Here is a 12,594-nt window from a genome sequence, read left to right as displayed (position 1 = left end):
GAAGACTCTACACATGGACATCACCAGATGGTCAATACCGAAATCAGACTGATTATATTCTTTGCAGCCAAAGATGGAGAAGCTCTACACAGTCAGCAGAAACAAGACCAGGAGCTGACTGTGACTCAGATCATGAACTCCTTATTGCCAAATTCAGACTGAAATTGAAGAAAGTGGGGAAAACTACTAGACCATTCAGGTATGACCTAAATCAAATCTCTTACGATTACTCTGGAAGTGACAAACAGATTCAAGGAATTAGATCTGATAGACAGTGCGTGAAAAACTATGGATGGAAGTTCGTGACATTGTACAGGTGACAAGGATCAAGACCATCCCCACGGAAAAGAAATGCAAAAAGGCAAATGGCTGTCTGGGGAGGCCTTACAGATAGCTGTGAAAAGAAGAGAAGCAAAAGGCAAAGGAGAAAAGGAACGATATACCCATTTGAATGCAGAGTTCCAAAGAATAGTAAGGAGAGATAAGAAAGCCGTCCTCAGTGATCAATGCCAAAAAAAGAGCAAAACAATAGAATGGGAAAGACTAGAGATCTCTTCAAGAAAATTAGAGAAACCAAGGGAACATTTCATGCAAAGATGGACAAAATAAAGGACAGAAATGGTATGGACCTAACAGAAGCAGAAGATATTAAGAAAAGATGGCAAGAATACACAGAACTGTACAAAAAAAAAAAAGATATTCACAACCCAGATAATCACAATGGTGTGATCACTCACCTAGAGCCAGACATCTTGGAAGGCAAAGTCAAGTGGGCCTTAGGAAGCATCATAATGAACAAAGGTAGTGGAGGTGATGGAATTCCAGTTGAGCTATTACAAGTCCTAAAAGATGATGCTGTGATAGTGCTGCACTCAATATGCCAGCAAATTTGGAAAACTCAGCAGTGGCCACAGGACTAGAAAAGGTCAGTTTTCATTCCAATCCCAAAGAAAGGCAATGCCAAAGAATGCTCAAACTACCACACAAATGCACTCATCTCACACGCTAGTAAAGAAATGCTCAAAATTCTCTAAGCTAGGCTTCAATGGTACATGAACCGTGAACTTTCAGATGTTCAAGCTGGCAGAGGAACAAGAGATCAAATTGCCAACATCCAATGGATCATTGAGAAAGCAAGGGAGTTCCAGAAAAACATCTACTTCTGCTTTATTGACTATACCAAAGCCTTTGACTGTGTGGATCACAACAAACTGTGGAAAATTATCAGACCACCTGACCTGCCTCTTTAAAAATCTGTATGCAGATTAGGAAGCAACAGTTAGAACTGAACATAACAGACTGGTTCCAAATAGGGAAACGAGTACGTCAAGCCTGTATATTGTCAGCTTGCTCATTTTAACTTATATGCAGAGTACATCATGATAAATGCTGGGCTGGAGGAAGCTTAAGCTGGAATCAAGATTGCCGGGAGAAATATCAATAACCTTAGATATGCAGATGACACCACCCTTATGGCAGAAAATGAAGAGGAAATAAAAAACCTCTTGATGAAAGTGAAAGAGGAGAGTGAAAAATTTGGCTTAAAACTCAACACTCAGAAAACTAAGATCATGGCATCATTTCATGGCAAATAGATGGGGAAACAATGAAAACAGTGACAGACTTTATTTTGGGGGGCTCCAAAATCACTGCATACGGTGACTGCAGCCATGAAATAAAAAGACGCTTACTCCTTGGAAGAAAAGTTATGACCAACCTAGACAGCATATTAAAAAGCAGAGAGAGACATTACTTTACCAACAAAAGTCTGTCTAGTCAAAGCTATGGTTTTTCCAGTAGTCATGTAAGGATGTGAGAGTTGTACTATAAAGAAGGCTGAGCACCAAAGAATTGATGCTTTTGAACTGTGGTGTTGGAGAAGACTCTTGAGAGTCCCTTGGACTGCAAGGAGATCCAACCAGTCCACCCTAAAGGAGATCAGTCCTGGGTGTTCTTTGGAAGGACTGATGCTGAAGCTGAAACTCCAATACTTTGGCCACCTGATGCAAAGAGCCTGACTCACTGGGAAAGACCCTGATGTTGGGAAGATTGAAGGTGGGAGGAGAATGGGACGACAGAGGATGAGATGGTTGGTTGGCATCACTGACTCAATGGACATGAGGTTGAGTAAACTCTGGGAGTTAGTGATCAACAGGAGGGCTGGTGTGTTTCAGTGCATTGGGTCGCAAAGAGTTGGACACGACTGGGCGACTGAATTGACTGACTGAGATCTTTACCCAAACAAACCACTGCTTCCTTAGACCTTCCCTCAAACCACCATAACAAAGACCAAATTCTGTTACTGCCTCTTTCAAACACATTTTTATTTAGAGGAGTCATGGTCGGCCATGGTATATGTTCTCACTTAATGCAAGTACTAAACCCATGCTGCCCAATTACAAGAGTATTCCTGGAGGTCTTTGGCTGGAGGGCAGGACAGTTAGAAAATGAAATACAGAAACTCTCAAGTTCAAATTGTATAATAATACTAACGTACATCTATGCCTCTCTAGTCACTGGGTGACAATAACATAAAATGTTTACCACCTCTGTTTACTCTGGAAACACCTCCAGGTAGTAAACACGGCTTTCAGTGAGCAAATGACATAAATCCAGCCACCTTCTCTTCATTTTGGTTGAGTCAAAGTGTGTTTTATAAACTAAAAAGCCAAATTCTTCTGTGTGACCTAATCACCATTCTGTACAAGGCAGTGTTTTCTACAGGATGTCTCCTAGACCACAAGTACCATTTTTAAAAGATGACATTATTCTACACTGATGAATAAAATGAAATTAGGAAGATTTCTTATTGAGTACTTGTAAAATTCCATATCTTATATGATTCACTGAAAAAGTATATTAATTTCCATAAAATAAGGAGTATAAGTATCAACATATACAACAAATTTCAGAAAGAAGTTTAAAACTGGATGAATTATTCACCTCATAAACATATTTTCTAAAAATTGCCATCACATTTACATAAAGGAAATTGTTACTCACGCTTCATTAAGGGGTACAAAAATAAAATCCTTCTCAAAAATATCTACATGCCGGGTCCATGTTTTTACTCTTCCATGTCGCTTCTGCTGTATTCTGTAAGACAAGAGGAAAACTATCAAGCTTCTGAAATGTTTCCAGTGTTGTCAGCCTATATGCAGCAATTCATTCATTACAGCTATTAAGATGTCAACAGATCAAACAGCTGTATAAGAGGATTTAACAAGATGTGAAAAGAAAGCAAAATATCTGAGATGGAGCTGGGAAGATGTGAAACTGGCCATCACTGAATCTGGACGAAAGAGATTCTTTAATTCCTACTATTACTTACTAGGGTGCTTATTGTTGCAGAACTGGTTTTAGCAAAAATATTGAGTGTGTATCAGACTGTGACCTATAAGAACTAAGGTGAAGAGAGGAGGAAAAGTGAGCACTATTTTACAGTAGATAAAACAGGACAGATTATCAGCACTGTTCAAAACCAACCACTACCATCAATTCTGGGCTTCCCTGATCGCTCCGCTGGTAAAGAATCTGCCTGCAATGCAGGAGACCCTGGTTCAATTTCTGGGTTGGGAAGTTCCCCTGGAGAAGGGATAGGCTACCCACTCCAGTATTCTTGAGCTTCCCTGGTGGCTCAGCTGGTAAAGAATTCACCTGCAATGCAGGAGACGTGGGTTTGATCCCTGGATTGGGAAGATCCCCTGGAGAAGGGAAAGACTACCCAATCCAGTATTCTGGCCTAGAGAATTCCATGGACTGCATAGTCCATGGGGTTGCAGAGAGTAGGACACTACTGAGTGACTTTCACTTTCTTTCTTTCACCATAAACTCTAAGATACAAAATTGTGTATCACTGAAACATTAGAAAATTTATTTATATCGTACACAACAGCCATTGACTCAAGACACTTAATAGCACTGATAACAACAATGGACTCTCTGTGTGCGTCTTGTAACCAATTACCAGCAAGTATTAGAGCTGGATGCACTCACTATATGGAAAGGCATTATAAATAACTCAGGGCTCACATGTAGAATACTGTTTCCTTGTCTGAGAATTATTATCCAAAGAACTTATTAATATTACAGATTCACAGGTTCCACTGTTAGATGCTACAGGTGGAACATGTAGGGTAAAACAGAGCGATTAGCATTTAATAATTTTTAAGATTTAATAAGATTCAAGTAATTTTCCTTTTTTAAACTTTCAGATATATTTGGAAAATATCGATCAACATATTAGACCTAAAACCTTTACGAATCCCAGGTATTCTTTGGGTTTTAAATATTATAAGCTATATAAATTTTGCTAATTGAGAATAGAAGGAAAAAAAAGTTGCTTTAACATAAACAAGTGATTTTTTTCCTATGTTAAACTTAAGTGACTTAGTACATCTATTAAGTATTTTCAAAAAGCTTGACTTACGATAGATTAGTTGTTTCATGAAGATTTCTCCTCTCCCTTTGATTAAGGCGTTTATAGAAAAAAGAACTGAATATATGAATTCGGTCAGCTTCTTCTTTCTTCAATTTTTCAAGCACCAAATACCTGTTTTATAAGAAGCAATTCCAAACAAAATGAACTTAAGTTTGGGTACTAAAAACAGAGCGATCAAATACCTATTTACCACCAATCTCCATGCCTTTAAACTGAAAGACTTTATAAACAAAATTTCATATTCTAGACAATGATTACTATCAGATTATTTGTAAGCAATAAAACATGATATTTCAGAGTAAAACTAGAACTTGAAAGATCTAATCTTTTTAAACAAGGGCACATTTATGAACATTCACATAAACTTTATCAAAGCCAACCAACAGAAATGCTAGAAATGCTCATCAGTCCATGAATGGAAAATGTGGTATATGAATACAATGGAAAATTACACAGCAATAAAAAGGAATGAAGTTGGTGCATGTAGTTTCATGAAAAGAACCTTGAAAATGTTACGCTAAGTGAAAGAAGCTAGCCACAGAAAAGCACATATTGTATGATTCCATGTATATGAAATGTTCAGAATATGCAAATCCATAGACATAATGAGGAGACTGGTGGTTGCCAGAGCTGCTAGTAAGGTTCGAGGGAAATCGGTAGTCACTCCTAATGGGTACTGAATTCTGTGAGGGATGAAAATGTTCTAGTATTAATTATGGTTGTGGCTTCAAAACTGAACACACTAAAAACCACTGGAATTATACAGTTGAAATGCATGATCTGTATGGTATATGCACTATATCTTAATAAAGCTATCTTTATGTATTATTTTGTTTTAAACACTTAATAAACCATGATGACCTAGCCATAGACTACTTTTTATAAAAACAGAAATGAAACAGAACGAACCTGTACAGTGGTGAGGTTGTAACAATGTCTAATCTTTAAAGTGATCTTATATCAGTTCTAATTTTTCCTTGCTTTAGTTTTTTTTTTCCTGAAGGTAGGTCTATATTAAATAGACATGGTCCTTTAAATTACAAAGATAAATTATAATACATTAAATTTAATTGTGTATGTCCTATACTCCCTCAAAGGAGGTATGCAAAGTCAAGCTTATGGCCACATTCATCTTATTAAAATGAGGCTCATAGGAAAACCTTGCGAAATCTTGCACAGAAACAGGAAGTACCCACAGGGCACACCTTTGAGACCTGTCACTTTAGTCATAATATTCAATAATTCTAAAGCTCAAAAAGGACATAAATTACAGATTTCTTGCTTTAGGGCAACTCAGTGTGCCCCCACAAAAGATATGACAGTGAATCAGCTCATGACACAGTTTAAATCAACTACTGAATTCTACATCTTATATTCAAAACAGAAGTGAAGTGAAGTCGCTCAGTCATGTCCAACTCTTTGCGACCCCATGGACTGTAGCCTACCAGGCTTCTCCCTCCATGGGATTCTCCAGGCAAGAATACTGGAGTGGGTTACCATTTCCTTCTCCAGGGGATCTTCCTGACCCACGGATCGAACCTGGGTCTCCCACATTGGAGGCAGGCACTTTAACCTCTGAGCCACCAGGGAAGCATGTAATCAATTAGACTTGAACTTACAGACTATAACCATAATGGGTGAACCACGCTGCTTTACCAAAACAAATGACAATGGCTCCTTTGTAAACTGAACTGAATGAACAATGGGATTTGGTGACTTAAGAAAACAGACTATACTTTAGTCTGTTTGTGTACTAAATAAAGCATGCTTTATTTTTGTAAATGTACAAAATTAATTTATTTAAAGATGAAAGGATTTTCATACAGAAAACTTAAGAAAGATCTACAGACATATTAGAAATGTTTTATCATGATGGCTGGCTATAAGATCAGAAAATATTTTTACTGAAATACTCAAAAATATAAGTATCAGTCATCCCCAAATTGCATAAATTTAGTGGCGGGCTCCTCAAGCTTGGCACCATTGACATTTTAAGCCAGATAATTCTTTGTTGCTGGGAGTGTCCTGTGCAGTGTAGTGTGTTTAGCGTTATCTCTAGACTCCACCCACTAGATGCTATTAGATTAATCCTTTCCTTTTGTGAGAATCAAAAATGTCCACAGACATTGTCAAACATCCCCTGGAGCCAAAGCTGCCTCCAGTTGAGGTTAACTGATTCAGTGCAATCACAATCAAAATCTCAAAAGAATTTTAAAAATTGTATTTGATGGGCTGATACTAAAATTTGTCTGAAAGAATTAAAAAGGTCAAGCATATCCAAAACACTTGTGAAGAGTATTGCCTTTTTAGATAACAAGAATAAAGATAGTAATCATGGCAGTGTGGTACTGATGCAGGGATAGGTACACGGCCAATGGAACAGACTACAGAGTCCTGAAAACAGATCTGTGCCACTGTTATCTTAGTATATGGCAGAGGCAGGATTTCACACTGGTGGGGAGAGAATGAACTGCCTCACAAATAATACCAGGGCAATTATTTGTCCACATTGAAAAATATGAAATTAGGTCTCTATCTGATACCATGCATAAAAACAAATCCTAGAGGAATTAAAGACATAAAAGTGAAAAAACAAAACTTCAAAAAGCCTTTTAAAGTAACTAGTTCTGTCTCTCTAATCTGATATACATCCATAAGTATTAACATTTCTGTGACGATATACAATTCTGGGTTTTTCATGTACATGTATTAGAATTATTAATTTTAACTTGAATAGCTGTTTCTTATTCTAGAATTAAAGGGAAATCCAAGTTTATCACACAAAACAACCCCCAGGAATTTCTTTCACTTTGAAATTTCTTTCTTTCCATGTATAAATCATTTAAATATTAAAACTCATGCACCTGTTAAAGGAGGACAATCTAATAATTTAATTATGAAATTTAATTACAGGATGAAGTTAAAAGATCTTTCCCTCTGTATTTTATTAACATTCTCTAGATTCAATGCCCTTCTACCTCTTATAAGTATGGCAAACTGTTTAAAGGTTTGCTTCTAACTTGTAGAGTTAGAAACGGAAAAGAACGAGCAGCCCTGGTGGCAACTGAATTACTTATTTCAATAGTGAAATCTGAAAAAGTTTCCTCTTTTTAACTTGCTTCTAAAAATCATGAGAGAAATATAAACGGAGTTTTTAAAATCATGCATTTTGTTAGATTATTTGGAACAGTGATTTGCATGAGAAAAGGCAGAACTTGTAGATAATGTAAGTTCATTGTATAAAATTTGCTTTAAAGTTTAACTATATGATGTCAAGAGGCCTACTGAAAATAATTTCAAAAAAATAACTATAAAATCTCTACTCTAAAAAGTATAGACTATTTACTATGCAATACAATAAACTAAAATGTAAAAAAATATAGGAACTTATTTTTTAGATACATCTATATGCCTTCAGAAAGAATTTTTTAAACATAAAGACATAGGTTAAAAGTAAAAGGATGAAGAAACATACATCACACAAACATGAACCAAAAAAAAAGCTGTAGTAGCTATATTAATTTTGAACAAAGTAGGATTAAAAACAAGGAGATTATCAAGAATAAAAAGGAATATTATGTAATGATAAGGGGCTTGATTCTCCAAGAAGACATTAACATACATGTAGCTAACAAAAGACCTTCACAATACATTAAGGAGAAATAGACAAGTTAATAATTATAGTTGGAGATTAATGACTTTCTCAGGAATTGAGAGAACAAGCAGGTATAAAATCACTAAGGACAAAGATGATATCAATAGTAGCTGTCAAACAACTTGGCCTAGCTGACATTCATAGAACACTCTATCCAATAATGGCAGCACTGTTCTACACAATCGCTTAAGATTTTGCAGTTGCTTGGTTTCTTAAGGTGGTATACACTAGTATTCAGACACAACATCTCGTGAAAACTTACGGAAAAAATGCACAACAGTTTACAATCTTAACCATTTTTAAGTGGACAATTCAATAATGTTAAGTATATTCATACTGTGTGAAACAGATCTCCAAAACTTTATTTTTCAAAACCAAAACTCTATATCCATTAAACAGTAACTCCCTGTTCCCTTGCTCTGCAGCCCTCGGGAATCAGTTCTTTGCTTTTCTATGAATTTGACTACTTCACTTCCTCATGTACATGGATTCATACAGTGTTTGTCTTTTTGTGACTGTCTCATTTCACACTGTATAATGTGTTCAGGTTCATCCATGTTGCAGCATGTGAAGGGTTTCCTTCCTTTTAAGGGTGAATAATTCTCCATTATATATATGTATCACACTTTGTTTATAACCTCATCCATCAATGGACATATGTGTTGCTTCCACTTTTTAGCTATTATGAATAGTGCTACTATGAACATGGGTATGCAAATCTCTCTAAAATAGCTCTACTTTCAATTCTTTTGTATATCCAGAAGTAGGACTGCTGGATCAAATGGCAGTTCTATTTTTGTGGTTCTTGAGGAACCACAACACTGTCTTCTGCAAAAGCTGTTCCATCTTATACTCCAACCAGCTGTGTACAAGGGCTGGAATTTGTTCACATTCTCTTGTACACTTGTTATTTTGGGGGATTTTTTTTTTTTTTTTTTTTTTTAATAAAGCAGCCATCCTACTTAATGGGTATGAGGTGAGATCTCACTGTGGTTTTGATGTTCATTTCTCTGATGATTAATAACACTGAAGATCTTTTCATATGCTTTGTTGGGTATTTTTATGAAATAATACCCTTTAATTTAGTTATCAAGAACTTTGAATTTGTCCTTGAATATGGGTGAGGTTTCAAAAGAAACTACATATGCAAAGTTAGGCATTTAAAATCTAGGACAGTTTCTCTTGCCAGCAAATCTTTATTTTAAAATTCTTATCTCTCAAATACCTTCAGAATCTATTGTCTCCTTACTCGCTCTCTTTTAAAATCTACTCTGCTGGGTTTGTCCTTATAGCTCTTTTTCTCATTCTACATTCCTCACTGTGCAATTTCATCCATTCTCCTAATTAAACTACTATCTGTAAAGCCTTCTATCTCTATGTGTCTCTAGGTCAGAACTCAACTGACCTCTATAGCCATATATACAATTGTTTAGTGACACTGTCCCTTTTGTCATATCACAGTTCAGTTAGTGGCAAAATCATTTGGACATCTTACTAGTAAGAAAACTAGGAGTTATTTGACATCTATTTATTTATCTTCTTAATATGCAGTCAATCAGTCCAGGACTTCTGTTAAACAACTCTACCTCTTAAAACAGTTCAGTATTTCTTCTTCACTACAACTAAAATGCCTTAACTAGGCTTCTTATATCACCTTAATTAAATTTGCTTAAATCATCTCTCATCTAGACATTCACAATAAACCTGCTTGTCAAAATGACCTTAAGGAAACAATTACATGTCACTTTCTGATCAAAATCTTTCATTGTGAATAATAATGCTGTCTTTTCCCAAAGTATGGGCTGCAATCATAGGCTATAAAAAGCAATCCAGTGGCTTTTAACAACCAGTTTAAAATATATATATATTATACATTTGAATAAACAAAATATATTGGAGAGCACTAGACACACTGATGGTTGTTTTGTTTCATACACACATTCATCTTATATCACAAAGCAGTAAACACATACAGTTTATACATACATAAACACATGTTATGTATGTGTATTCCAGATCATGATGTAGGCCCTTCAAGGAAAGCTTCTTGATTCTTTATTTCTCAACCCCCAAAGAGAATGCTGCTTTCTTTTTCTGCTATATTTGCACCGTGCTAATGCTTCTGTCAATACTTAAATCCCATAATTGTATTCCCTATAAAATCATCAACTTCTAACACAGTGTGTATGTGTGCTCAATAATTCAGTCATCTCTCTTTGAGACCCCATGGACCGCAGCCCATCAGGCTCCTTGGTCCACGGAATCTTCCAGGCAAGAATACTGGAGTGGGTTGCCATTTCCTTCATCAGAGGATCTTGCTGACTCAGGGATCGTACCCGGGTCTCCTGCACTCAGGCAGATTTTTTACCATCTGGGCCATCAAGGAAGCCCCAAACACTCTAACAGTAACAATGTAATAAGCTACTATTTACGATCACTTTGCATGTGATATTTTTTCTAGATTCTTTTAGATATTATTCCCATTAAAAAAATTCATTTATTTTGAGGATAACTACAATATGGTGATGGTTTCTGGCACACATCCACATGAACTTGCCATAGGCATACATGGTTCTCCCACATCCTGAACCTCCCTCACACATTCCTCCCCACCCTATCCCTCTAGGTCGTCAAAGAGCGCCACCTTTGGGTGCCCTGCTTCACGCATCAAACTCATGCTGGACATCTTTTTTACACAGGGTAATGTATATGTTTTAATGCTATTCTCTCAAATCATTCCACCCTCTCCTTTTCCCACTGAGTCCAAATGTCTGTTCTTTACATCTGTGTCTCCTTTGCTGCCCTGCATGTAGAATCATCCACTGGTACCATCTTTCTAAGTTCCATATATATGTGTTAATATACAGTATTCATCTCTTTCTGCCCTGCAGATAGATTAATCAGACTCCATATATATGCATTAAATATACAGTATTTGGTTTTCTCCTTCTGACTTACTTCACTCTGTATAATAGGCTCTAGGTTCATCCACTTCATTAGAACTGACTCAAATGCATTCCTTCTTATAGCTGAGTAATATTCCATGGTGTATATGTACCACAACTTCTTTATCCATTCCTCTGCTGATGGACATCTAGGTTGCTTCTGTGTCCTAGCTATTGTAAATAGTGCTGCAATGAACACTGGGTCTGACAATGAAAGCACAGTGTCTGTTTCAATTCCGGTTTCTTCAGGGTATATGCCCAGCACTGGGACTGCTGGGTCATATGGCAGTTCTATACTCAGTTTTTTAAGGAACATCTACCTTGTTCTCCATAGTGGCTGTACCAGTTTGCAATCCTACAAACAGTGTAAGAGGGTTCCCTTTTCTCCATACCATCTCCAGCACTACCATTCATCATAGTTTTGGAAGTTCTAGCCACAGCAATTAGATAAGAAATAGAAATAAAAGGAATCCAGATTGGAAAAGGAGAAGTAAAACCCTCACTGCAGATGACATGATCCTCTACATAGAAAAGCCTAAAGAGGACATCAGAAATTACTAAAGCTAATCAATGAATACAGTAAAGTCACAGGATATAAAATTAATACACAGAAATCCCTTGCATTCCTATGATTCTCATTTTTAAAATGAAGAAACACACACAGAGACATTACTTTCCAAATGTCACACAGTAAGTGGCATTGATGGAATTCAAAATACAATTCTGACTCTAGAAAACAAACATATACATTATGATGGGCTAAAAATTTACTAAAAGGCTAGGAGAAAATTAACTTACTTCAAATAAAAGTCTATAATAACATCATTTAAAAATTCTCCTTCACTTAGACAATGCAGGTCCTCATTAGTAACGGAGATGCCTCCCTTAGCTGGAGGTGGTGGATATACTATCAATCTGTAACAAAATTTTAAAAAATAAGCAAACAAAACAAAAATAGGTCTGTATAACACTGAAATGTAATAAAACAGAGAAGAAATTTAAGTGTTGCAAATGTAAAGGAATTCTCTCACTTTTCTACAGGACCCATGAAGATGGTATGGCTCTCTCCAGTTTCTTCCTCATCATCAAAAAATTGGAATTCTTGTTTGTTTTTAAGTTGTATTTTAGATTCAAGGGCCACCTGGTAAGGAAAATTAAATTACCAGTTCACAAAATCAATTTGAAAAAATTTCAAAAGAAAGATAAAGGCAAGAATGCTTTTCAATTAAAAAGGATTAAAAATAAAAAACAGGCAAAACTAGGGTCCACTTTCTTTTTATCTGTAGCTTCTAGAACAATACTTCCGATTTTTGTAACTGGTTTTCTGGTATCTTGTCTAAGATCTCTATCATCCATATTAAATTAGATTATGTTAGTAAAATCCAAAGAACAGATAGTGGTTTTTTCTTCTACAAGTGGAGGCCTACCTAAGTTCAGTGCCTAGGAAATCCATGGAATATGGGAGCAGAGGCTCAGGGAACACAGTCCATTGAGCTTCAGTTCTCCAGAATCAAGCAGTCCTTAAAGAAAGAGCCTTCCATTGAAATCTGAGT

At 36.2% G+C, this 12,594-nt stretch overlaps 1 protein-coding gene across 7 annotated transcripts in view; it reads right to left on the bottom strand.

Annotated features, from left to right (window-relative positions):
• LOC120860421 (sentrin-specific protease 6-like) overlaps positions 1 to 12,594 on the bottom strand; it is a 127,551-nt gene that overhangs the window by 16,695 nt on the left and 98,262 nt on the right. For all 7 annotated transcript variants that reach the window (XM_040236228.1, XM_040236223.1, XM_040236224.1 and 4 more), the window contains 4 exons: positions 12,073 to 12,182; positions 11,840 to 11,956; positions 4,430 to 4,552; positions 3,004 to 3,096 (listed from right to left, as the gene is read on the bottom strand). In XM_040236228.1, the coding sequence (XP_040092162.1) occupies positions 3,004 to 3,096; positions 4,430 to 4,552; positions 11,840 to 11,956; positions 12,073 to 12,182 (443 nt within the window). The remainder of the gene's footprint in view (positions 1 to 3,003; positions 3,097 to 4,429; positions 4,553 to 11,839; positions 11,957 to 12,072; positions 12,183 to 12,594) is intronic.

This window comes from Oryx dammah, unplaced genomic scaffold (genome assembly GCF_014754425.2).
Source record: "Oryx dammah isolate SB20612 unplaced genomic scaffold, SCBI_Odam_1.1 HiC_scaffold_11072, whole genome shotgun sequence".
Classification (NCBI taxonomy): domain Eukaryota; kingdom Metazoa; phylum Chordata; class Mammalia; order Artiodactyla; family Bovidae; genus Oryx; species Oryx dammah.
The sequence above is the reverse complement of the archived record's forward strand: the minus strand, read 5'-3'. Positions and strand labels throughout refer to the sequence as shown.